The following is a 26,977-nucleotide window of genomic DNA, read 5'->3' as shown; positions in this document are numbered from 1 at the left end:
TCCCTGGCCTCTACTCACTAGATACCAGTAGCACTACCGCCCCCCACCCCTGTCATGACAACCAAAAATGTCTTCAGACATTGACAAATGTCCCCTGGGCGGAAAGGTAGGGAGAAGTGGGGGCACAAAACCACCACCAGTTGAGAAGCACTATTGAGAGAAGGGATGTTACAAATAACAGTGGAGAAAGAAACTGACAGTAATAATGTAGAGGCCATAATCAAGAAACTTTATACAAGGAGAAGATTTTATCTGCAGATTCCTCTTGTCAAAGATTTAGAGGGAAATATTTCCTGGAATTATTATCCTGTGCCCCTTTGGGAAATCACTGAGCTAAACTGGTGTGACCCTGCAGATTGGAGACTTTAGAACCTTGGAGAAGATCTCACGAGAAGTCAAGTCGATTACGATTATTGGTGGGGGCTTCCTTGGTAGCGAACTGGCCTGTGCTCTTGGCAGAAAGGGTGAGTATTGGGGAGCAACTTCTGTTGTCTTTCTCTAGTCTTACATCACGTGCTCTTTGGTGGGCGCTCACAGATTCCAGAGATGGATTTGCCAGGATCTGTAGAAAGTGTTTAAGGCTTATATGGTGAAAAGCTAAGCACTGAAATTAGTTCCAGTGTGGGGATCCCTTAGTGACTGAAAAGATGTCATCTCAGCAACTTGGCAGAGGTGATTTCTTCCTTCCTTCGAGCCTCTAGGACAGGGTTCCTTAGAAATAAAATATTAAGTGACTTACTAAGATGGTAAAGGCACTGTAGACTGCAGAAAAATGTATCTTTTAACTGTTGCTCCCTGTAAGAAGCCCAAAACTTCCTTCCAGATACATGATGGTTCTCAGCTTGACAGATCTGTGAGTTCAAGTTTGACTGTTTTTGTGGCAACCATTTTCCTTTTTTTTTTCCTTCTAAGTAATTTTTTTTTGTTGCTAAAAATATATACAGCAGAACATACACCAATTCAACAGTTTCTGCATGTACAATTCAGTGACATTGATTACCTTCTTCAAGTTGTTCACCCATTCTTGCCCTCCTTTTTCGAGTCGTTCCTCCATTAACATCAATTCACTGCCCCCTAAGCTTCTTAACTAACTTTTCAAGTTGCTGTTGTCAGTTTGATCCCATGTGGGTAGTTCTTTAAAAGAGCACAATGCTCAGGGCAGACATTCTTTACTAATTGAGCCAAACTGTTGGCAGCCATTTTTTTTCTCATGGTATTTTTCAGCTCTGTGAAACCAGGGCATTTTCTCACATCTCCTACCATTCAGAGGCCCCAAAGCACTTGCGTAAGCCTGAAGTGACCACATGGTGTAAGTGCACTGAGCTCACAGTCTGTAGTCTAATCCAGGGACAGCAGTTCTGGCACTTGTATTTGCCTTACGAATGAACTCTAGCACCAAGGCCTTTTGCCCCAGTGCCCCACAAATGGGAGCTCTGGCCTGGATTGCAGCTTTGCCCTATGTTTAGTCAATGGCTGCCGACTGCTGCTTGACTTCTCCTGTCTTTCTGGGCTTGGCTTTTGCCTCTTGCTATACCTACTCTGTTTCTTCTTTGCAGCTCAAGCCTTGGGCACAGAAGTGATTCAGCTCTTCCCTGAGAAAGGAAACATGGGAAAGATCCTCCCTGAATACCTCAGCAACTGGACCATGGAAAAAGTCAGACGAGGTAGAGAGTCTTTTTCATAGGATGCCACTCTCTTTCCTCTGAGTTAGGCCTAAGCTATATCACCCAGCCAAACAAATGTTTCCACCCTTCTCTAGTCAGCCAGGTTTATGTAGGGGTTCTGAATCAGAGGCACCGAACTCTCTATAAAGTGCTAAAAAAATGAACTGTGGGTTTAGGTTCTTACAGCCCTTCAAGGTTGCCCACATCCTGATGGTTCTTGGTTTTACAATGGGATGCCTCTTGTCAGAGGCCTACTTTCCACAGAGGTGGTAGGCTGACAGGCTGAGGCTCAGGTCTGTTTACCTTTACAGAGGGGGTTAAGGTGATGCCCAATGCAATTGTGCAATCAGTTGGAGTCAGCGGTGGCAAGTTACTCATCAAGCTGAAAGACGGCAGGAAGGTAAAGAGGGGAAGAGAGGCTGCCAGGATACCTTCCAGCTCTTCTCTCCCCTGCTCTCATTCTTTCTCCTTCATTTGATACCAGTAGATTAGTTTTCTTGGCACCTGTCATTAACCTGTCATAGTTTTCAGAATTAACTGCCTCTCCTTTAAAATAGAGAATGACAAGAGCCTGAGTAGTTACCTGTTAAAGCACTTCCCTTGGCCCCTTCCTATCTGTGGCACAGATTTTTAAGTTCTTACTAGGGCGCCAGATTTCTCTTCAGATGATACGGGGTGTGTGTGTGTGTGGAGGGGGGACCTCTATGAAACAGAGTGTAAAATCTGTTTACCAGAGGTAAATTAACCAATCATTTTTTCTAAAGCCCCGATTCTTAATGATGTGATGTGCACTTGTTACGTCCACAGATGTAAGTGGAAATTGTGGTGACTGACTGAATTATTTCTTTTTTCCCCCAGGTAGAAACTGACCACATAGTGACAGCTGTGGGCCTGGAGCCCAATGTTGAATTGGCCAAGACTGGTGGGCTGGAAATAGACTCAGATTTTGGTGGCTTCCGGGTAAATGCAGAGCTACAGGCACGCTCTAACATCTGGGTGGTAAGTGTGAACAAGCCTGCCCAGTGGTGTACTGAAGCTCATCCACAGCTTAACCAAATAGGGGAAAAGTGTTTGGAGGCTGAGGGTGGAGAATAAAAACCTGTGGACTGCTAGATTTGCAACGTCAGGTATGGCCGCACGCTGGAAGCTAGTGGAAAATGAAGTGAACAGCATGAGTGCCTCCAGGAGTAGAGCCCTTCCGGTTGTAGTCTGTGGGCAGCAGCCATCAGCGTAACCCCTGGCAGGCACGCGCACGGCATTCAGACTGACCCTGCCTTTCCCTTTGTGCCAGCGTGAGTCCAGGGAATGGAAGATGAAGCAATTTTATAACATATTCCCTAGAAAGGAAAAGTACTCCGTTTCCATTTTCCTTTAGTACTATTTTTAGTTGTTTTTAAAAATCTATTATGACACAAACAAGACTACAGTAGGTAGGAACTGTGAGGTAATTTCCCCCATTGTTAGATCGTTACAAGTGTATTGTGTTTGCGATTAAATACATAGGAACATTGGAGGGGGTTTTTTTCCTTTAAAGCTTCTTTTTTAAGATAAAGTGTACTGGATTTTTTTTAACCTGTTATAAATGTAATACACGCTCAATATAGGAGACACAGACAAAAAAAAGAGAAAGGGGGAAAACCACCTGCAGCAACCGTGAATATTTTGGTGTATTTCCTTCCCTTCGTTTTCCTGTGCATAAGTTTTCTCCTTTGTTTTACATGGTTCTGGTGAGCATGCTATATATAAACATTTGTATTTGGCTTTTTTTTTTCACTTAACATCATAACGTATTTCCCACATTGCTTCAGACTCTGCAAGCAGTTCAGCGACTGGATGATACTCCATCAAGTGGATTTCATAGTTTAGTTTACTGTTGCTCACTTGTTGGATTTTTTTTTTTCAGGGGAGTTTAAATAGCCACAAAGATGAACAAAGGGTTAGAGATCTCAAATACCACATCCTTCATGAAGCTGGCCCTGTTCACCCTGACCTGGGGGTTCTCTCGCTCTGTGTTTGAAACACTCGGCTTACTTAATCTGTACCTCTCACGTTGCACAGTGCTTTTTTCCATTACACTTGTACTTAAGAGCAATACTGTTATCTTTCTCTGCTGGGTCATGCACTCCTTATAGGCGAAGACCATGTCAGTTCATCTCTGCAATCTATAGCGCTTTGTCCATAATAAGTACTCAGTAAATATTTGAATGAGTGAATGAATGCTGAGTAACAAAAAAAAAACTTTCCTTGAAAAAGGCTTATGGTGAGAGGCAGTCACATCTAAAAATTGGTCTTCACAGAATACAAGAGAATATTCAGCACATCAAAGATCCTGTCTCTGATAAGGACAGAATGAGAAGAAATAGGCTTAAGCTGAAACATAGATTTATGTTAGCTTTGTGGAAGCATAAAATAAATTAAAAAAAATAGAATCTCAACTGTTTTTGATAGTTTAGGTATTTTTCTAGACTGTAGATGAAACCAAGCCAAACTCACTGGTGTAGAATCAGTTCCAACTCATAGCGACCATGTAGCATAAAGAACTGCCCCAAAGGGCTTCCAAGGCTGTAAGTCTTTAGGAAGCAGACTGCCACAGCTTTCTCCCATGGAGCAACTGGTGGATTTGAACCGCCTACTTTTCAGTTAGCAGTCAAGCACTGTAACCACTGCATCACCAGGGTTCCTCAGGTCATGGATAGAAAACATGAATTAGTTAACATCGCAAGGGTTCTTTGAGCCCCCCAAAATTCTGTTGTGTCTTTAACTTGCTTTTTTCTTTCGTGTTCATGTTCTGTGTTTATTTCCAAAGGCGGGAGACGCTGCATGCTTCTACGATATAAAGTTGGGTAGAAGGCGTGTAGAGCACCACGATCACGCTGTCGTGAGCGGAAGATTGGCTGGAGAAAATATGACTGGCGCTGCTAAGCCATACTGGCATCAGTCAATGTTCTGGTAATACTTGTGTTCCTTGGGGGCTCAATTGGTTAGAACCCAGAACTAATAGGAACAGGATAATGGTTTGGTTTCCTTGTGGGCCAGTTAGCTTCATACAGAGGGAAAAAAATTCCAGCTCAGGTCCATGCATTCTAACCCTGAGTGGCCACCCAGTGAAAAGTGTCATATTTGGCATGAGATAGACCAAATGAATGAATGGAGATGGCATCAGCTCTTCCTGGAAAAATAACTGAGAGTGTGACCTACAGTAGGTGGCACCAGAGTGTCCTCATAGGTATAGACACTAGTGTATTTTATTTTGTTCTGTGCTGCTAACCCTGATGAGCCCAACATACTGTGAGAAAAAAAAGACAGCCCATTCACCTGTAACCTTAAAATCAGGACTTCACAGTCAGGCACATAGAGGCGGTTCTTTGGATAAAGAAAGACCCGCAGTGGACATTCCTGAGCAGTGGGGCTGGTCTCAGTTGACTCTTTTTCATTTTGTTGATTTGAAAGATGGGCTGCATAAAAAAAAATTCAGGGTTTCAGAAGCCTCTAAGCTGTTCCTGTTAGAGAAGTTTTTGGCTGATGGGAGTACATTTTAAGAAGATCACATACGGTTTTATGAGTGGGCACAACAGATGAATTTCAGGGTCAACTCATGTAAGATAATGCAGTTAGGAAAAATAGTCCATAACTATACAATTATCAGGTACGGCCCAGGGACAGAATCCAAGGAGTCATTGAAGACTGTTCCCTGAAGACACTAGTCCAGTGAGCTACTGTGTCCAGGAAGATAACACTGTAGATACTAGAAACAAAGCAGCTAAAGTGTCCTTGATTTTTATAAAACCATGGTGTGTCTGTGCCCGAAATATTCCATGAGGTTCCTAGCACATTATAAAGGCATGATGACAATAGGAAAAGTTCCCAAGAAGAACAGTGAAAATGACCAAGTGGATGAATGTACCTCTTTATAAGAAAGCATTGCAGTCTTGAAAAATGAAAGCTTAGATGAAATACTATCGGTTAATGAAACCATAAAACACCTCAAATTCTGGATTCTATAAATATGGGGCACTCTCTAAAGCTTCAAAAAGGTGGTTTCAGGACAAAAAGGACAAGTTAAAGGTAGGTAAACCCAAACCTGTTGCCATCAAGTCGATTCCGACTCATAGCAACCCTATAGGACAGAGTAGAACTGCCCCAAAGGGTTTCCAAGGAGCACCTGGTGGATTCCAACTGCCAACCTTTTGGTAGCACCTGTAGCTCTTAACCGCTACGCCACCGGGGTTTCCAGAATGAAGATACCAAAAACCCAAGACCAAACCCAGTGCCGTCGAGTCGATTCTGACTCGTAGCGACCCTATAGGACGGAGTAGTACTGCCCCATAGAGTTCCCAGGGAGCACCTGGCGGATTTGAACTGCTGACCCTTTGGTTAGCAGCCGTAGCACTTAACCACTACGCCACCAGGGTTTCCCCAGAAGGAAGGTAAAAGCGTGGAACTCATCACTCAGCAAATGTGGTATGAGGTAAAAGGATAAGTCAGTCCAAAACGTTTACTTCGTTTTATGGGTATGTGATACGTATAATGGCTTCTTGAGGAAAATAAAAGCTGTTTGGGATAATCCTGCTTTTTCAAGATTGTCCTTTGCTGCCCTATGGGAGACAGATGATTCCAGTGTTTCTCTTGTTGTTCTTCGGTTGGTATAAAGGTGCTGTGTCTGAGAGAACATGTACTACTGTGTCATTCCTTATAGTCCCTTGACAGAACACCCACTTATCTCTCCTCCCTTAGGAGTGATTTGGGCCCTGATGTTGGCTATGAAGCTATTGGCCTGGTGGACAGTAGTTTGCCTACAGTTGGTGTTTTTGCAAAAGCAACTGCACAAGACAACCCAAAATCTGCCACCGAGCAATCAGGTAAGGAAACCCAACCACTTCTCTTGGAAGAGTGTTGAGAAGCAGTGGTCAGAATTTTCCTGAACAAGGGGTTTCTATATTGGCCAGAGGGAACTGTTAGAGAAAGCCTGACTTCATGTTGTGCTTTAAAATAAACCAGATCTGAAGTCCTCACTCTTTAGTGGTCTAAGATCTAGCAGAGTAAGGCATCCTGGTCAAGGCATAGACTCAAAGATAGTGGGTCTCTGTCCTAGCCTCCGGGCAGTGGCTGGCTGGATGGCTCTGTTGTTTAGTTTGTCTCTAGGGAATAGGAAAACCTGTGTGGTGAAGAAAATCTTTTTTATATTTTTGTTTTGCTCCCTGCTTTTTTTTTTTTTAATCCCAAGAAGTAGGAATGAAAATGCTAGCTTAGGGCCCACTGTCCTCCACGGGCCCTCGGCAGTGAAGAACTAGGCTGAGTAATTCTTAAGCTGCCTCTGATTCCATGTATCGGATCTTAATGCCAAGTTTTGTTTAGATGGGAGACACCTCATTTGGAATGGACTTCTCTCCCACACACATCTTTTTCATTAACTCCTAGGCCTTCTCTCTCTCCCTTCTCTGACCCTGGCTCAAGTTATTTAACCCGCTGTGTCCTTTTGCCAGAGGTGTTTGAAGGGCAGGTAGCTCTTTAAGAAGGAAAAGAGCAAGACATATGTCTCTGTAGGTCCTTTTCCTGTGTCATTCAAGTGTAATACATAAACCCACTCCTTAATTCTGACCTCTGCCCTGGGAAGTGGATCCAGGAGAGGGACCCAGGCATTTCTAAACTCCAGGTCACTGCCCTGGCCACTGGGCAGTATCACTTGTAGCCTGCTTGCTCTTGGAAGGCAAGGTGCCCCCCTCCCACACCGCTATTCTCCTCCTCCTCCAGAAGGAAGCTCCTTGACTAGAGTTCTTCATATGGAAAGTGCCTTCTGCTTTGGCTAAAATGTCTCTCTAGCAGCACTGTCCAGTAGAACTTTCTCTGTGTTCTATCTCTGTCCAGTGTGTTAGCCACCAGTCACATGTGGCAGTTGAGTACTTGAACAGCACTAGTACAGTTGAGGAAGGAAAATTTTTAATTTTCTTTAACTTTAATATAAATAGTTACACGTGGCTAGCTGCTACCATACTGGACAGCACAGCTCTAGAATGTTTTTCAGAGGGTACGAGCAAGTCTTCTGCAGTTTGAGGAAATTCAGATATCAGGAAATATCTATAACATAAATTTAAATTTAGATAGTAAGGCGGAGGCTAGTTTTAAGTGCAAATGACCCACTGCCCATGAGCTGGCAAGGAAGAACTTTCCTCGGCTTTGTCAGTGGAGAGGGACTGGAGAAGGCAAATAATCTTGAAGCAGGTTTCTAAAGACCCTTGCTTTCTAGAATTTTCCAAGTTCATAATAACTGAGATTTTGTCTTTGTTTGTTTGTTGCGGGGCTGGCCACAGGGACTGGTATCCGATCAGAGAGCGAGACAGAGTCTGAGGCCTCAGAAATCACTATTCCTCCAAGCAGCCCAGCAGTCCCACAGGTCCCCATTGAAGGGGAGGACTATGGCAAAGGTGTCATCTTCTACCTCAGGGACAAAGTGGTGGTGGGGATCGTGCTATGGAACATCTTTAACCGAATGCCGATAGCAAGGAAGGTAGGTGGCTGTCAAAGCTCTTAGAGAAAGATGGGAAGTGCAGGCTGGGAACTGCCCGTGTGACTTCATCAGGTACCCTGATATGCATTGTCCACCTGGGTCAGATTGTGCCTAGGCAGAACAAAAGCATTGCCTTGGCTCGGGAACATTTCTTTTTGACTTGGGACTTGGCTGGGTGGCCTGGGAGTTGGCACACTGCTCATTTTGGGTTAGTAGGAAGCTGTTCCCACAACTCCCTCATAGTGTCATGTGGGGCCTGGCCCAGGCTGCCCCATTGTCTGGGTCTGGCCTGAATGCACATGGAGCGGGCGAGTGACCCCTTGTTCCTCTCGCCCTCAGATCATTAAGGACGGTGAGCAACACGAAGATCTCAATGAAGTAGCCAAACTCTTCAACATTCATGAAGACTGAAGCCACACAGCAGAACGGGCAAGCACTTCTCTGTCCCTGACAGTGGATGGGATGGGTGCCAGAGCATTTTTTATTGAGCAAACTTCCTCTGTGTGTATGAGTGTGAATGATCAAGTCCTTTGTGAATATTTTCATCCATGTAGATGAATTCTTAATGTTCACATCACTAAATAAAACATGATTCTTCTAAGTTAAATTCTGTTCTCTTTTAAGGGGGGGGCGAGTGAAGAGAAAAAAGCTGTACATATTAGAGAGCAAGCAAATGGGAGCTGCTGCAGAGGGCGTGATTTTTCTCCACCCTGTGTTCCCCACTCTCTTTCAGTTCCCAAACTACCGTCGCACTGGCCAGGCCTCTCTGTACTCGCCTGCAGTGGCCTCTGCCTGCAATGCTTGGCCGCTGACCCATCCTCTAGGGAAGCTCACTACCTCTACGAAGACTTTCCTGGCCCTGCCGAGGTCGGGCTGCTCCCTGTTCCTGGTCCCTGCTAGTCGGTGGGCTTCCTGAAAGCAGGAACCATGTAATGTCTGGCTCATGGTTGTCTCCAGAGCTTAGCACAGGGTCTGCCTCCTAGTAGGGGCTTAGTAAATCGTTGTGGAGTGATTGACCAAGTAAACATGTGGGATAGACTCTCCTTTACCTGTAGTTACTCGTGTGCATGACCCCCTGTCCCACAAGGGGCAGGGATGGGAGCAGGCAGAAAGGACGTTTACTGCAAACAGAAAGAAGGCTTCAGAGACCTGGGGCACGCCAGGCAGCTTCGTGGCCAAGCCTGGAGACTGACCCTTTGAGAGGGATCATGATCACTTGACTCCTCTGTCCCCCAAACTAGAAGTCTCTGCCTCCTTTTATCTAAAACATGCCTATAGGCATACCTGACTTCACAGATGATTTCCTGGAAAGACAGATCAAAATTGTGTAAATCAACTCAAATTTTTTGCATTTGTACTCACTTAGCTTTTAAAAATCAAATCATATTTCAGTCAAGAGGAAATATTTACTACTTTCAGTAGGCCTACTGTGAATCCTTTTGGAAAGAGAAAATTACTCCCAATCTGGGTTTTTTTCTCTTGGGTTTGTTTAAAGGGAGTTGCAGCTATACAGTGAAACCCCTTCCTAATGCTAGGAGAGCAGGGCAGATCCCCACTTTCAGAGAGCTAGCATACTCAGCACTAGACGGGGTTCTTTATGTGTACGCAGGTTTAGCGGATGTGATCTGCTGGGTGATATATCCAATTCCATATGTAGAAGACTCACCTAGCATCCTGTGAGATAGAAAGTATTATGCAGTAATAATTGCTGCTTACAAAGATGGTGGTAAGACACTAACACCCGAATCATTTAAAGGAAGATCAAATTGTCTTAGTGTTAATGTGCAATTCAGTCTAATTCTTTGACAGCTGTCCTTGTATGTAACTGTTACTCAGTTAAAATTAAATATTCATTTAATCAGTGTTTATTGAGTGCCTACTATGAGCCAGATAGATGCGACAACAGGAAGATGGAAAAAGCATAGCCACTACTGTTAAGGATTGTTTAGTGTCACTGAGGACGACAGACACGTGAGTGCATAATTACAGTACAATGAGATGCACCCACAGAAACGCAAAGTACTGTGGACATGCCAAGAATGGGGAGATCAACCTGGGCACCTGTCCTTAGTCAACCATTGCTACCAGATCACATCCTAAACACCAATTTCTCTGTGTCCTTTCCCTGTTGAAGAATTACAGTGACTCTCTGTCACCAACCATATCAAGTCCCAAGTCTCCCATAGCCCTCCGTGATCTCAGCATACTCTGCCAGTCCTTCTTTCTTGTGACTTCCAACATGCACATACATGAACACATGTGCATGTGTGCACACACACACACCTGGTTCACTGCCACCTATAAACATCTGTCCATGCTCCTCACGTCTGAAGCTCATCCGTTATTCCCTTTTACCTATCCGAATCCAACTCATCTTTCAAGGACTAATTCAAGTCCTACGTTGTGGTACCAGATGGACTAGCGCCTGTGCTGATGTCTCTCATCTCTGAACTCCAATTGCACTGACTACCTTTGAACTTAATTGTTTTTTAATTCATTCTCTGGAAACCCTGGTGGCATAGTGGTGAAGTGTCAAGGCAGCTAATCACAAAAGGGCAGCAGTTCAGATCTATACCAGGCACTCCTTGGAAATCGTATGGGGCAGTTCTCCTCTGTCCTGTAGGGTCGCTATGAGCCGGAATCGACTCGACGGCAATGGGTTTAATTGATTCTCTGTGCATCAGTGTTCTCTCCCCACATGGGTTGTAAGTTCTCTCAGGGAGATGCTATATGTTTTCCTCAGGATAGGGACCACATGCCCCACCCCTCCAAATCCTGGCTGAACAAGTCCTCGGTTGAGTGGTTGGGTGATGCTCAACAACAGGGCTTACTATAAAAATGAGCCTGCATTTTGTAGGCTCTGTTCTCCCAAGTTCAGGTTGTTTATGGGAGGGCATTCACCCTCTGCTGCCACTTGCCACTTAATCCAGGATGCATTTCGTCTGTCCAGGCCTCCAGTGACCATGGGCCAGATTTTTGACTGTACAGATGAGCCATGCTGGTTGAGTTTTGGGCCTCGGTAGCCAATCTGTGATCAGCTGGACCGCACCACAGGGCAATACAGGACTAGTCACACCCGGGGAAGAAGAGCTGGGGCTTTGGCAAAATATCAAGCATTTAGAGCCCACCCACTTGTCCTCAACCTTGCTTTTCCATGCCATTCTGCAAATGGTATCAGGTGGCACCTTGATACCACTTCATAATGGTACTAGATTTGCCTGGTCACCTGTGAGGACAGAGAAAGGAGATGCCCTGAAGAGATGGAGCTAAGGAAGCCTGGTTGATTGGAAAGGGGTGAGATTAAGCCTCTTAGTGGAGGATGAGGCCAACGTATGTGATTTTGTTGCTGCTGCTGTTCTAATCAACAGGGCCTGTTTTGGAGACAAGAAGCTTCGAGCAGAAAGGGATGGGGGAGGGAAACCCACAGTGACCTACTGCAGCCTGTTTCCTTGAAGGAAAATCAGCAGCTTCTCAAGAGACCCATTTCATACAAAGGAACTCTCCCCTCCCTTCCACCACTACCCCTTCCCTTTCCCGCTCCTCTGGAGTTTGGCTGCTGCGATATGCCTTCTGTCATTCCCTGACTCCACCTAGAACCGGCCACCCTTGCTGCCCTAGAGATTGTTGGGCCTCAATCCCAGCACCTTGCTTTCTGAGTAGATGGGCCGTCCTGCTGGGCCCAGAGGTGAGGTGGAACTGCCTCTGGCCTCTTTTCCCATCTTATCAGGGAATTTCTGGTGGACACATACACATGTACACAAAACCACACACAGATACAGCCCAAGCCAGTGATGACGTCCCTCTGTCTGGCTGGTTCCACATATGGGTGTGACTAGGTCAGAGTACAGGGAGGGTCTAAATATTTAGATACTGGACGGCCAAGCCCTAGCTGGAAAACAGGGATTGTCTCAACATGGACGGGTTGAGAAAGAGAGAAGCAGCCAGCTCCTGCCACCCAGAAGCTGGCCTAGTGCTATCAGCTAAGTGTTGGTGTTGCTACAAGCTGGCCTGGCCCTCAGGCCTTGGTGTTCTGTCGAACATAAACAGATTTATAGGACATTATTATCATACAGGGACAGTATGTGACCATGATGGATCAAGACAAAAACAAGCCCACTGCGTAATCATGTCTGAACACAGAGAAAAACATGAATATAGCCCAGGCCACGGAAATGGCTAAACATCTCCTTAATATGAGTGACTGCTGCCAGTTAACTTGGCTGTAGTCTTTACGGAAGCAGATCACCAGGTCTTTTCTCCCATGGAGCCACTGGGTGGGTTTGAACCACCGACCTTTTGGTTAGCAGCTGAGCACTTCACCACTGTGCCACCAGGGCTCCTTATATGAAGATACACACACATATAAATGTACTCATTGGCCAGCTAACAATTACTGAGCATCTACCGCATGCCACGGTACTGCCATTGGCCCTGAAGATAAAAAGGTGAATAATATAAAGTCCCCACCCTCAATGACTTTATTATCTAATGGCAGACACAGACAAGGCAACAGGGACTATCAGTGCGGCTCAGTGCTGTGAGTGATGTGTGTGTTCAGATTGGAACTTCAGTGCTCCTCAGATGGCTCTATTTTTCTGCTTCTAACTATTCTAAGCTTTTCTCTCACGGACCAAATCATGGTTCTCCCTCTGCTGTATGTTTTCTGTCATCACTGGGACCAGAACATGGGTAATACTACACTTAATGGAGTCCCTGAGAGGTGCAAAAGGTTAACATGCCCAGCTGCTAACCAAAAGGTTGGAGGTTCGAGTCCACCAAGTCCCAGGAGGAAGGGCCACAGTGACCTCTCAGGCAATCAGCTTGGCTTAATGCAGGGGTCAAGGGCAGCTCAAGGCCTGATGATCTACTGAAAAATCAGTCAGCGAACCCCAACAGAGCACAGTTCTACTCTGACACACTTGGGGTTGCCATGAATTGGAGCTGACTGGATGGCAACTGGTTTTTTTTTTTTTTTTTTTAACTATGCTTAACACAGAGGATGTCCCAGGATAGTGCAAATGGTTAACAGGCTCGGCTGCTAACTGAAAGGCTGGAGCTTCGAGTCCACCCAGAGGCTCATCAGAAGAAAGGCCTGGCAAGCTACTGACAAATTAGCTATTGAAAACACTCTGGAGCACAGCTCTGCTCTGACACACGCCGGGTCGCCAGGAGTCAGAATTAACTGCTTAATACAATGGATGGAGGCTGATGTTCCTTTGGCCCAAAGAGATTACACATCTTTCTCTTCACTTTTCCTCAGGCCTTTCCTTTCCCTTTCTTCCTCTCTGAATCTCTGCAGTCTTCCCCCCTTGTTCTCCTTCTCCCTGTGTTCCTTCCTCAGGCTCAGTAGGTGTCCCCTGCCCCTGTCGTTTCTCCTGAAGCAGTGGAGCACAGTGGAAAGCGCATTCTCCTGGATTTGAGTCTCAGCTCAGCCACCCACTCCCTGAATGTCCTTGGGCAGTTGCTTCTCTCAGCTTGGGTTTAACTGGGCTATAAAATGAGGGAACAGACCAGATCATCTTTCCACCCTTAGCTCTCAGCTCCTGTGTATGGAAAAGTCTCTTGGTGCTTACACTTTCCACAGACTCAGTTGCTTTACATCCCTAAAGTCTAGAGCAGTTGCTATTGGAACCCAAAGCCCTTGGCAAATGTGCCCCCACCATGCCGCTGCTGCCCCTTTGGTTCAACTGGATTTACATGTATATTTTAGTTTATGGCTTATAATAATTCGTTTTCCTAGCAAGTTACATCTGGACTTAAGACCCCTAGAATTTGCACCTTGTCTTATTTCCTCATGGCACAATGGGGGTGAGTGGTGAGAACAGGGAATCCTTGGCTTCAAAGTTGCCTCCACCCCAACCTGGACCAGTCCAACACCAAGTCCCAGGAGGAAGGGCCACAGTGACCTCTTAGGCCATCAGCTTGGCTTACTGTAGGGGTCAAGTGCAGCTCAGGGCACAGCGTACTGCTTGGTAGCACAGACATCCTAAGCCTTGTCCTTTGGAACAAAATGTTCCAAAAAAGCCATCTCCGCTTCCCATTAACTCTGCAGCCAGTCCTGAAGCCTGGAGGAAGGAAGCGGTCCCCAGACGCCACTCCCTCAGCAAGCACTCCCTTTGTGAAGGTGCTTAATTGCAAGAGGATTCCTTAGTGGGAGGAGTCCTGGAATGGCACAAAGGTTCAGCCAAAAGGTTGGTGGTTCAAACCCACCCAGAGGTGCCTTGGAAGAGAGGCCTGGTCTTCCGAAGGTCACAGCCTTGAAAATCCTATGGAGCAGTTCCACTCCACACACATGAAGTCATCATGACGACAACTAACAACAATAACAACCTCAGTGAGAACTTTGCCCAGAGTGGCAAGCATGCAGTTCTCTCCCGGGCGTTTCCTGTGCGCCCCAGAACAGCACCGAGCGGCCGGCTGGAAGAGAAGGGCCAGGGGCTCAACGGGGACCCTCGCCGCCACTGGCTTCCCAGCTGCTCCCGGGATCCTTCCCCCAGCCCAGAGCTGCCTGGTTCTCCCGGGCCAAAGGAAGAGAGGCGGAAGCAGGAAAGAACGGGAAGTTTCGAGGGGTGTGCCAGGGAGGGAGAGGATTCTCATGAGTCAGCGGATCGGGCTCCGTGTGACTTCACTGCTTCCCGAGAAAAGGGGCCCGCCCGCGCCGGGCAGGAGGCCCTGAGCGCGCAGAGCGGAGGAGTGGCAGGTCGGAGCACCGCTGCTTGCACTGGAAGCGCGGGACAGGACTCTCGGGGCTGGGGCGGCAAGGAGAGGGCGCGCGAGGCGGGCCAGCCCGGGCAGAGGTGCCCATCTCCGCCTTCATCTCGGACGCCGCCGCCGCAGCGACCCAAGACGCCGCGCGGCGCGCATCCCGCCTGTAGGTGGCGCTACAGGGGCCTCCCGGGGCGCAACGCTTGGGGTGAGGAGCTCAGCCCCATAAGGGGTCGGGGACCTGCAAGACGCGAGAGCGGAGACGGGGTGGTGAGGGAAAGGCGTGGGGGGGGAGGTCCTTGGGCCCGCCGCCGGGGCCTGCGAGAAGGCCGCGCCCCCACTCAAGGGGGACATCTGCGCGCGCACATGGTCTGGGGCTCGCTCGAGCGCGCTACTTACAAATCCCTTGGGCCACCACCCAGGCCCCTGCAGAGCTCGGGGGTGTCCTTAACTTCAGCAAAGGAATTGTGGTTTCTGGGCTGTCTTTTCTCTCTGGGGATGGCACTCTTGACCCGCGGGCAGTAGAATGGAAACTTTGAGTCGCGTCTAGGGCGTTGGGGGTGGGTTTCCCTGAAACAGCCACTCGCTAGCCTGGCTCTCTTGAGACCAAAAATGCATCTCCAGCACAGGGATACAGACCAGGGCCAGGGCTGGGCCTAGATGAGGGTTAGGGACTTAGCCTTAGGCTGGGTCTAGGGGGCGATGGTTACGGGTTCCCGGCTTGTCAATCCTGTCTTCTGCAGCTTTAAAAAAAAAAAAAAAAAGCGAAGAGGCCCATCTGGGGCTCAAACTCGTAACCTTGACCTCAGTAGATACAGCTGCGTGTTGACCTCCCTGTAGTGGTTCATGGTCCTGTGGTGACTGTTTAGTTAACAGACTGAGAATATCAAGGCACAAAAATAACCTGTGACCAGACATCTATTTTTGTTTTTTTAAAGAAAAACAAAACCCTTTATTTTCCTTATTTATTATACATGTACTACACATTTTTTGTAGGAAAATTTTTCAAAATCCAGGTAAGCAAAAAGAAATAAAATTTCCCATAATTTCACCACCAGCGATAACCAGTGTTAACATTTACTGCAAATTTTGTCAGACCTTTATCAGTAAGACATAGATTTTCTTACATGAATGGAATTGTTGGTATTATTTATAACTTTTTTTTACTTTGTATTATATTGTGAGCATTTTCATATATCAATAAATATAAAAAACCAGTAGTTGTCAAGTCAATGCTTCATAAAGTTTTCGTTTTGTTGTTATTGTTCAGAATATACATAGCAAAGTGTACACCAATTCAACAGTTTCTACATGTACCATTTAGTGACATTGATTACATTCTTTGAGTTGTGCAACCATTCTCACCCTCCTTTTCTGAGTTGTTCCTCCCCCCGTTAACATATACTCACTGCCCCCTAAGGTTTCTATCTAATCCTTCAAGCTGCTGTTGTCACTCTGATCTCATATAGATAATTCTTAAAAGAGCATAATGCTCAAGGCAGACATTTTTTACTAGTTAAGCTAAACTGTTGTTTGGTTCTAAGAAGAAGACTTCAGGGAATATTTGGTTTAAGGTTTAAAACATTATCTCAGGGCAATAGTTTTCATCCAACCTTCATGGCTCCAGGAAGTCTGGAGTCCATAAGAATTTGAAATTGTGTTCTGCATTTTCCCCCTTTTGATCAGGATTCTTCTATAGAACTTTGATCAAAATGTTCAGTAATGGTAGCTGGGCACCATCCAGTTCTTCTGGTCTCATGGCAAAGGAGGCAGCTATTCATGGAGGCAGTTAGCCACACATTCCATATCCTCCTTCTGTTCCTGACTCTCCTTCTTCCTGTAGTGCTCCAGGTGACTAGAGACCAATTGTTGTGGCTTGGATGCCCACTTGCAAGCTCTTAAGACCCCAGGCACTACTCAACGAACTAGGAGGTAGAGCAGAAGCATTAAACATGTTATTAGGTGTGGCCAGACACCTTTGAGCTGAAAAAAGAAAAGTCGTTGGGGGGCTCCAACCTCAACCTTTCCAGAAGCTACAGTGGCCAGTCCCATGATCCAACTCTACATATAAATACATGGATGGAGTGTGTCCCCCTTTCTGTGCTGAGAAAGAAAAGCTGTGCACTGTGCTAGTGTTCTGGGTGCATCTTCTACCTGGCAGCCAGCCCAGCTCTGCTGCTTTCAGGGTGTCCAAAGCCATCTGAGAAAGTTATCTAAGGATTTTCCATAAAGAAAAAGAAAGGGGGGAAAAAAACCCCAAAGGATCCTAAACGTTCCCAGGTTTTGCTGTGTGCCAGGAGAAATACCGGCAGTCTCCCGCCCAGACCTCAGAGCCCGGGCCTCCTTCCTACAGGGCGGTGCCCAGCTATTCCTGGAAACCCCCTCCTTGCTGCTCACCCTCTCCCCAAGGTGTCTCCTCCCAGAGCATGGCTGAGGACAAGGATCAAACAGGCAAAGCTCAATGTCCCCCTGCTCCCTCTTTCTGTCTCCAACCTGCCCTGCAGGCTTCGACCTGCCCCCTCCCTTGATACCCTCGTGCTGCTGGCTTCTTCAGAGCAGGGCCTGAGCTGTGACCTCTCCCTCCAGCCTGGCCCTGCACTCACTAGGTGACTGAGAGTGGAGCAGATATACTAATTTGTGTTAATGTGATAATGAGTGCTAATGGGGTCACGTGCTAGCCACAGCCAAGTTCTAGCTCAGCCCCACTGCTCTAACCCCAACTCCGAGTTGCAGGGATGGGAATTTCAGGCTGACTAATCTCCACAGCCACTGGAGGGGTTGAAGAAGTGGGGAGGAACTGAAGCCCCAAGACAATCCCAGGGTGCTTGTGCTTTCGTTGGAGCTGCTGCCTCGGTTTCAGTTTCATCCTTGGCTGACACTTTTCTCCTATGAGTGGAGTTGCTTTGGTTTCCCTCCAGCCCCTCTCCCCTCCCCAGCTGCCCCCCTCTTGGACTTCTAGCTTTCCTCAGCCAGCCCTTCACTTCGTGAGGGGAGAGATGGGAAGATAATTTGGCAGCAATGAGGAAAAAAATGTACACGTAGACACCCTCAGATTCACAGGCTCACATACCATACTGCCTTACAGACACACACACACAACAAACACATGCCTTTCGCAAGCACACACGCACGCACGAGGGGACTCATACAGCCAAGGCTTGCACCTACGTGCACATGCATACACACACGCTGGCGCCTTCACGGTTATGCCCTCACATCTGTGAGACCCGCACAAGCACACATATAGACAGGCGAGGCCCTACAGAGAGCCATCCCACACACAGACCCACACATACACCCACACGTTCTCACACACACAAACCAGCAGCGGCAGCCGAGTTGGATGGTTTCCTCAAAAGAGGGCTGGAAAGTTTGGTTGCTGCCAGCAAAGGGGCCTAGACATTCCATGAAATGACTCATACTGCACCTTTATAGACATTAAATGTTGCATTTTTTCTGGATTCAACAACAACAACAACACCCCTCAACCCCTGACCGGTGGGGACAGGCTGGGGAAACCGAGGAGTGGCTGACTTCCCACTGGGCCTCCTCAATGCCTCTGTCTAGCAAAAGGCTCAGGCTTGTCCTGTTCCTCTGTGCGATGGGCAATCCTGAAAGAGCAGATTCATCTACCGCCTGGTACAATCGCAGCCCAGGGCTGCCCCATGGCAGGATGTGAAGTGGGTGAAACGAGGGGCCCCTTCCCAGCCTCTACTCCCCTCCACCCAACCTCGTCTGCAGTCCCTGGTACCTGAGGTCAGGCCCGGTGCCCCCAAGGGGGTTATTCCTGCCTGAGCCCTTCTTGAGCTCTGGTCTTATTTGAGCCCCTCCCCAAATCTCCTGAGTTCCTTCTACTGTCACCTCCTTGCACAACTCCAGGGGACCACCATTCGCATTATTATAATATGCAGAGTCCCTTATGTTGTGGCTGGAGCCTCCTCCCCTTCCCTGGGTCTCCTCTCCACTGAGGAAGGAGCACCGCTGGCTTGATGGCTGCTTGTGCCCCCTGTCCCCCCTCCCCGCCCCTGCACACTCAGTGGCCCACAGCAATCACTTGGTGCCCCCTTCAACATGACCTCCATGGATGGGCATCCCGTCTACCTGCAATGGGCTGTGGGCCCATCAACCAAGGCCTTCACTCTGCTCCACTTGTTTTTCCTGTGGCCATGTGAGGAGGTGGCTTTGCGGGGTCATTTGGAATCCCCACAGGCGGTAGGGCATAGTGACACCGCCCCTCACCACTTAAGACAGGTGTCAGGCCAGCAGATGTCGGTGCTGAGGGGTTAACTCTGGCTCCAGTGGACAGTGGCCTGAAAATCCTGGATGCTGTGTTGCTTCCAAAGGGTGCCCTGGTCCCTCTGCTCTGGTCCCAGGGACTTTTCCAGGCTGAGTCCTGGCTCCAAGACGGGGGCCAGGGGCCAGTGGGATCAGAGACTCCCCAGGGCTTGCCCTCATTTGCCAGACTCTATCCAAAGCCACTTCTTCCTTATTTTTTTCAAAGGTTTGAGTCCCTCCCCCCAACAACACACACACACACACACACACACACACACACACACCTCCCACCAACCCAGAGGACCAGCCCAAAATAATCTTAGTTTCCTAAATACCAGACCCACTCTCCAGCCGTGTATGCCCAGGGGAGCACCTCCCAGCAGCCACTGGGCCCAGGGCTGACCACGCACCCTGCTGGAGGTGGCAGCGCCTCCTACATTTGGCCATCCTCTCCCTCCAGGCAGCCCACCAGAAGTGAAACCCAGTGGTCCCAGAGCCTGAGGCTCCCCTGAAGATTTCGCAGGGGTTCTCACGGCTCCAGGGCCTGTCCCAGCAAGCCCCTGCTGGCAAGAAGGGGACATAGGTAACTTTCCATTTTAATGACAGTAAACAGGGGGAGGGGGTCAAGTGGCTTTCCAAGAGCCACAAAGGCTCCAAGACCCCCGAGGGCCTTGGGGCCACAAGTCCTATGCTCCCCAGCCAAGGAAAGTCGGTGGCCAGATGAGCAGATGAAAATCATGACGTGAAGAGTTGCTACTAAGTATGCACACCCATCTTCATGGCCTGTGCTTTAGCCTGAGCACACCCCACTTCCAATGTGAACCAGGTAAGGGACTCTGCTGGAAGGCGACTTGGACGTAACTATAACCTATCCCAAGGAGCTACTCAATAATATTTTGAGAATAAACACACAAAAAAAATTTTTTTTTTTATGCTGACCAGCCACAGTCTGGGGCTTTTTTGTTTGTTTGTTTTTTCCTGTCATTTAACTTTTTAGGGCCTACTTGTGCACACCTGATAGGTGCAAATCTGGAGTTATTGAACATGCCAGCCAAGGGGTGGTTACCGGCTTGATAGAAAGGATTATAGGGGCCTCTCACCTTCACAGGTGGGGAGGATTCCTTCTAAACCCTAGCTTTTCTCCCACCTTTTGAATATGTTTCTTGCTACCAAAGTTTGACCAATAGGCAACTTTTCTGGCATGTGCCTGTGGTAGAAAGTAAGGGCCATAGCCACAGAAGCTGTGGCATTGTGGTACCTTATTCTAGCCACAGGTTTGAACAGAATGTGTCGAGGCCAAGGGGTTAAATGACGGGGGAAGCAATCAGCCACCTTGTCACCAAAGAACCTGGGGTGATTTGCAGAAGAACATAGACTAATCAGGCATTGCTGGAAAAGGGGGGCAAAGAGAGGCTCAGAAAGAAGCCAGGGTGGAAGGGCCAGTTGAGTGCAGAAGTAGGGAGGTGGCCCCACGGAGGCTGTGGACAGCTAGGAGGCCCCTCCGCTCTGAGGCCTGAGCGGACCAAGTCAGGGAGTGAGGGAGAAACCACATCTGGAAGAAGGGCTGGGAAGAGTGCACTGCTGGATGGCGCAGCCTGGGCATCCATGGGCAACTCGAGAAGGGGAATTCCTGCCAAGTCAGGGAATGAGCTATTGGCAGAGACAGCACGGCTGTCGTCAGGAGGGTGATGAGCTCAGGCTGGCTGGCCCCACCTGGTTGGGGCTCCCCAACGGGTAAGTGGAAGAGCAGCAGGCAGCGAGGTGGGGAAAGACGGCAGACTGAGGAGCAGTAGGGTCACCCAGCTGGACTGGAGCCACGGAATCAGGAAGGTCCCACGGTGGCCCATGGCTCCCCAAGGTGAGGCCAGTGCAGGGTTTTCACCAAGAAAATTGGGTTTGCTTTGGCTGCAACTCCCAGATCATGGGGCTCTGGTAAGGTCCTAGTGGGAATTTATGGGATTCCCACAAGCCATGGGCTCCGGGTCATTGGCAGGCCTTAGGGCCAGCCACCACGAGCAGGTCGGCTCAGTGCTGACCTCTCTCCCTGCCTTTCCCAAGAGGAAGACCTCTACTAGAGCTGGGTTGAGAAAAGTGAAATGAGGATGAAGATGCTGCTGAAGATAGCTGACATTTCCTAAGGGCTTACTAGGCACCAGGCACTGCCAAAAGACATAGGCTATCTCATTCAGTCCTCACTACAGCCTTGTGAGGTAGGTTGTTATTATCCCCCATTTAAATATAAAGAAAGTGAGGCCCAGAGAGTTGAAGCAACTTACCCAAAGTCACACAGCTTGTAAAATGGTGCAGCTAGAACACAGGTCTGTCTGATCACAGAGACCACTGAACATTTAGCAAAACGGGAAAGTGTGTGTGTGTGTGTGTGTCCATCAGCGAGTTCTGAGGTTAGGGTAAAGGAAGCTCAGGGATGTCTGGGACCCAGCATAGTGGATCCAAAATCCCCTGGGGAAAGCACGCCTGCTCACAAAAGAAAAAGGAGTGGAAATTTGCTCTTGGTGCTTGTTTCAGGGACTTGGCTATGGGTAGCCAGAAGGCCTCAGGGGCCAGTATCCCAGTCTAGCCACTAGGTCTTTCCCTGAAAGCCTGGAATCTGTGGCTGCCTTCTCTGCTATCAACCACCACCACTGTCCCCCAGTTCTGTGCTGGGATCAGCCTTTTCCAAGGCTGGGGAATCCGGCAGACACTGGTGGCTGAGCAAGTCCCTGAACCTTGGGCGCTTTGTCCATCCCTGCCCCTCAGAGAGAGGATCCTCCTCCCCTGGGGCCCCTTCAGCTTTGCTGCTTTCTGTCAAGGAGATGTCAGGGCGGAGGCCTGGCTGGGCCCCTCCCCCAGACTAATAAAAACCAAAACTAAACCCATTGCCTTCCAGTCAATTCCATTCCAACTGTCCCATAGAGTTTCCAAGGAGAGGTTGGCCCGTTTAAACTGCTGACTTTTCGGTTAGCAGCAAAGCGCTTTAACCACTGCGCCACCAGGGCTCCTTAATAGAGCCGTAAGGAATGACAATTTCCAGCAGACTTCCTCCTTGAGCTTTCTAGCTGGGGGACCAGGTGAGGAGTTGGAATAGACGCTAAGGTAGGTCAGAGGAGGAGGGGTGGGTGGGATGGGAGACTGTGGTTCCAGGGGCCGCCTCAAGTACAGCAGCCTAACTTTGTACAGGGGAAGAAAGAGGCACCGGCTTTCTCCCAGCACCCTAACCGGCTCTCTTTGCACCTGCTGCCGCCAGCCCCTCTCCCCCAGGCCCCTCATCTGCCCTCTGCCCATTCACATCCTTAGAGCCTCCCCCGCCCCCCTGAAACCCTAGGCCTGACTTCGAGGGGAAGTCACCGAATCTCTCCAGTCACCCCATCCACACAGTGCATTCGGCCTGGGATTCCGCAGTGTTTGGCGTATTGACCCCATTGTATCCTCTGGGCATCATCGCCTGGCCTCGCCCACCGCCCTGCCAGCCCTCCTGCCGAGCCCGCACGCAGCAGGCGCTCACTAATCTGGTGTTCAGGAGTCCGGCCGAGGGTGTCAAGTGAGTGGAGCGCTCAGACCGAGGGGTTGAACCTGGCCTTTCAGAGTCCCCGGGCGTGGTGTGGGGGCTTCCCGCCGGGAGCATGGGCGCAGTGGGGACCGCCGGCCAGGCCTAGGGCGCGCGACGCGGGCTAGCAGGGCCCTGTCCTCGCTGTGAGTCCCCCGGGGCCGAGCGGGCAGGGAGGGGAAGGAGAGGCGGCGCGGCCCCCTGGCAGGACTCCCCCTGCCGTGCTGGCGACCGCGGGGGCCGTGGCGGAGGGGCGCTGTTTCCACCGCGATGCTCGGCTCTCCCCACTCCCTCCTCCTCCCGCCTGCGGGCCCTCCCGTCGGTCCCTCCCCTCCGGCTCTTCCCTCGCGCCCGCCCTGCCTCCTGCGCCCGCCCCAGCCGCCGCCTCGGGGACGTGTGTTTCCAGTGCAGTTTCCCCTTTCGCTCGCTCGTCGCCGCGCAGGTCTCGGCCGGCTCGCGCCCCCTCGCTGGGCGCCCCGCCGCCCTCCCTTGGCCGGGCCCCTCGCGCCCCGCGCCCCCCGAGCCGTGCGTGCTCTCCGGCCGCCGCCGGCTCACCTGGTGATTGCATCGCGCCCTCCAACTTGCCATTGGCGGCGCTGCGTGGGGGAGCCCTGCGCCCGCCCGGACCAGCGCCCGGCGCCGAGGTGAGTCACGGGCGCGGGCCGCGGGGCGGGGACGGCGGCCCCGGCGGCCGCAGGGACCGACCGACCGGGCGCCGTGATCAACTTCCACTTCTCCTTTCGCCGGCGCCACTAGCCCGGCCCGGCTTCCGAGGGCAGCAGGCAACCCGGCCGGGCTGGGGACCTGCGTCGCGGCCCCCGGAGTGGGGAAGGGACCCCGGCGACCGACCCCGGCCGTAAGCTGCCGGTGGCCCCAGGTACGTCGATGGCGCCGGCTCTTGGAGGCTTTGGAGAACTGAAAGAGTTTGCCGGCGGGCAGGCGGGAGGGCGCCGGGGAGCCAGAGTGGAGGGGCTGGGGCCCGGGGACGAGTGGGGGCGACGCGGCGGGGACAGTCCCCTCTGGCCTCGCCCTGCGCGGGCTCCTGACTCGGGGTCAGAAGTGGACTCGGTTTCCTGAGGTGGGTAGGGGACAGTTTCCCCGCGCCCTGGGCAGCCCGGGTTCCGTGACAGGGCCGATGTTGACACGGGCCCTCAGAAGCTCGGTGCCCGAGGGCAGGCGTCTGGGCTCGGCTGTGACGGGGCTGCTGGACTGAGCAGGCGGTCCCTAGGGCTTTGGGGGGCAGCCGCTTTGGGGTAAAAAGAAAAGAAAAGAAAAAACTTATGACTTGGATCATTGGATCGCCAAAATAGAGACCTCTTGGCAGGGGCCGGAGTTTCCGTGTGAGCCAGCCTCCAGCCTTCCCGCTCCGGCGTTCCCGCTCTCTCGACTTCCCCCGCCTCTCGGTTCCCTCCCTGCTGCCGCCAAGGGGACTTAGTCGCTGCACAGCGCGGGGGTCCCCTGCCGTCAGCGTCTGGCTTTCAGGGGACTGCTTAGCCGGTAGCCAGCCGCTCAACCACACCCTAGCCCTGTTGCCCTTTCCTCATGACTCTATGCTGGAATCTGGCCTTCCTGACCAGAGTCACCTCCTGACCCCTTGGCACCTCAGCCCAGGGAGGTTCTCGGGCTGCCTACCCTCTCCTCACCACACCCCAGCCAAAGGATTTGATTTGATGGCCTTTTGATTCCTGCCCCTCATCCCTCTCCCCGAGATAGAGGCCTGTCTGGTCCTGCAGCTTCTTCTGGTTAATGTTTGACAGTTCATTGTGGCTAATCATTTTAATTAGCTCTTAAAGTGGGGAGGAACAGTTAACCTTGGACTTCTCGATTTTGGTCCGGTGGGGCCTCAAATGGGAGGGGTGCTGGGGAGGTAAGAGCGGAAGTGAGGTCACCACCCTGAGGGCCCCAGCGATCCACCACTGCTCAGCCCCAACAGCTGGCGGGCACGCCCAGTGGGGCCTTACCCCCTTTGAGCTGACCCCTGGCCTGAGTGCCAGGCTGGGGGTGGGTAATGAAGGGAATGGTCTAGCTCTCCCTGTTGGGGAGACAGGACACTCTGGCACTGAAAATGCCCGGGGAACACGTATGCCTAGCAAGAATGCGGCTCTCTCCTCTCAGTAGTTACACAGGGTTTGACCAGTTACAAAGTGCTTTCTCAACCATTCATTCTGGGGACCCCGGGCAGAGACACTGTGGCGGGAGCTGTCTTGAGTTAAGTGAGGATTATCAGGGAGGACCTCCTATCCCAGCCAGTGTGGGGAAGAGGCTGCCTTGCTTGTGGTTGTCTCTGGGGCTGGGTTCAAAGCCTGGGATGTCTTGGGGTGGGGGGTGGGGGGGCTTTGAACAGGCTCCACGTTGCCACCCTTACCCAGCCTCTTGCTGTGAACCGAAGGAGTGGCTTGTTTGCAACTATGTCTGGCATTCCTCCCACTGCTATACTGTGTTTGCTCGGTGGTTGTGAAGAAACTGCTGCCCACCCCTGGGCAAGTTGGGAGCCCAAAACCCACCCTGCTCCTGGCCAGCTTTAAGTGGTGACACAGTAGCTTCTGTCCCTCTGTCATGTATTGGGATCTAAAAGTGAGGGTGGTTTGTTGCTCATGGGCCTGATTGATAGGATGTCCCAAATGCCCCCCAGCCTGCAAAATCCAGGCCTTTTGTCTCCGAGGGGCCCAGCCAGAAGGTGGCTGAGATGCTTGCTTCCCCAGGGAAACCCCTGCTCCTAAGCTTAACCTTGGTTCTCTCCACACATGTATACCCCACCACCACCACCAATTTTCCTGCTTTGCCTCCAGGACCAGACTGTGTGGGTTTAACCCCAGCTCTCTTATTTACTAGCTGTGTGATCCCAGTCAATCGTATGCCTCAGTTTCCTCATCTGTCAGATGAGACCTGCCTCATAGGGTTGTGATGAGGATCAACTGCGTTCATCCATAGAGGTGGCTTTATTAGAACTTATTACGGCTTATTACTATGTGCATTGGGCACGTAGTAAGCATGAAGTAACATTATGACATTGTTTCATACACAGTCTAAAACTCAGCTTCCATTCAACTCAGCAAACATGTACCGAGAGCCAGTGCCAATACTGGGCATCAGCCAAGTGAGAGTGAGGAAAATATGGAGATGAAGAAGACACCACCTGCTTTCCAGGATCATGTGCCCCTTCTTGTGTGGGCTGGACTGGAGGTGGGGAGTATGGGAGGGGGCCAGGGAGAGTGATAAGGAACCATAATTCAAAGCCAGGCTGGAATCTCCGAGCCAGTACTGGGAGCCAGGCGCCCGGACTTGGGGGCTTTTCCTTGCCTGAGTTCTAGGAGTTGGGTGAAAGGAGACAGGGAGACCTGGTCCCTGCATGAGCTGCAGGTAGCAAGCATTCCAAAGTGTGATTTGTTGGCATTACTTAGGGCCACTCCCCAAACACACCTATAGCCCCCTGGAGTAGCAGGGCCCAGGCCTGCCATGACTCCTGCATATCCTTCTGGGGTCCCCCACTGAACTGAGCTGGGCCTGGGTCAGCCTTCTCTCACCAGGCTTGGGCCTGTCCCCAACTTGGGCTTGATTCTTTCGCCTGGATTTCTGAGCTGCAAAGAGGTTTCTGGCTTCACTGCCAATTTATTCCCTTTGTGGCTCTCAGACTGAAAACTAGTCCTACAGGGGAGAAAGAAAACTCATCTAAGGTACCCAGAATTCCATGGGCACTTTCTTAGGGGTCAGGGGCTTTTCTCATCAACACCAACCTCCCCGAAACTCTATGGCCGCTGAGCCTCGTGTGGCCTGTAATAGCCGACATACTGCTAATGCCCTATAGCTTGGGCCTCAGTGCTGGTTGCCAAGGAACTGCTGGTTGGGATACTTATGAGGGCTCTAACCTCATAGGGGCCGCTGAGCTTCAGTTCCACTGACATTTATTAACACCTACTGTGTGCCCAACCCGTGCTAAGCTCTGTGGGGGAGAGATAACTAAGACACTGAAAAAAAATCAGAGGCAATGACAAGCAGCCAGGCCGGTGACCGGCCAGGTGCTAATTGTGCTCCTTGGAGCAGGGGCCAGAGGCAGCTGGGACTCGAGGTCAGTGGCAGCTGGAGCAGGGAGGGAAGGCTTTGTGAGGGACTCAGGGCTTGAGCTAGACCTTGAAGGGGGGTGGAGGCGGCGCGGGGGAGACTCGGCTAGGCAGAAAAGGGAGAAAAGACTTCTTTCTCTCTATATCCTGGCTACCGACTGACCTTCGAAGGCTGGATAATTGTTTGGCAAATGCATGTCACATAAAAGACCAGGTCAGCGAGTGT

At 50.4% G+C, this 26,977-nt stretch overlaps 2 protein-coding genes across 5 annotated transcripts in view; both read left to right on the top strand.

Annotated features, from left to right (window-relative positions):
- AIFM1 (apoptosis inducing factor mitochondria associated 1) overlaps positions 1-8,782 on the top strand; it is a 33,485-nt gene extending 24,703 nt beyond the window's left edge. Inside the window, exons 9-16 of one of the 3 annotated variants that reach the window (XM_023553829.2) lie at positions 356-464; positions 1,557-1,664; positions 1,976-2,064; positions 2,523-2,663; positions 4,471-4,613; positions 6,399-6,523; positions 7,973-8,169; positions 8,509-8,782. In XM_023553829.2, coding sequence (XP_023409597.1) covers positions 356-464; positions 1,557-1,664; positions 1,976-2,064; positions 2,523-2,663; positions 4,471-4,613; positions 6,399-6,523; positions 7,973-8,169; positions 8,509-8,580 — 984 coding nt within the window. In that variant the 3' untranslated portion in view covers positions 8,581-8,782. The remainder of the gene's footprint in view (positions 1-355; positions 465-1,556; positions 1,665-1,975; positions 2,065-2,522; positions 2,664-4,470; positions 4,614-6,398; positions 6,524-7,972; positions 8,170-8,508) is intronic. The other 2 variants (XM_003414744.4, XM_064277577.1) reach the window with 2 other exon arrangements.
- A 14,426-nt stretch (positions 8,783-23,208) lies between these two features.
- ELF4 (E74 like ETS transcription factor 4) overlaps positions 23,209-26,977 on the top strand; it is a 43,043-nt gene continuing 39,274 nt past the window's right edge. Inside the window, exon 1 of one of the 2 annotated variants that reach the window (XM_064277573.1) lies at positions 23,209-23,337. The gene's annotated coding sequence lies outside the window, so the exon portion shown is untranslated. Of the gene's footprint in view, positions 23,338-23,442; positions 23,571-26,977 lie in introns of those variants that run through there. The other variant, XM_064277575.1, reaches the window with a different exon arrangement.

Source organism: Loxodonta africana, chromosome X (assembly GCF_030014295.1).
Source record: "Loxodonta africana isolate mLoxAfr1 chromosome X, mLoxAfr1.hap2, whole genome shotgun sequence".
Lineage (NCBI taxonomy): Eukaryota > Metazoa > Chordata > Mammalia > Proboscidea > Elephantidae > Loxodonta > Loxodonta africana.
The sequence above is the reverse complement of the archived record's forward strand: the minus strand, read 5'-3'. Positions and strand labels throughout refer to the sequence as shown.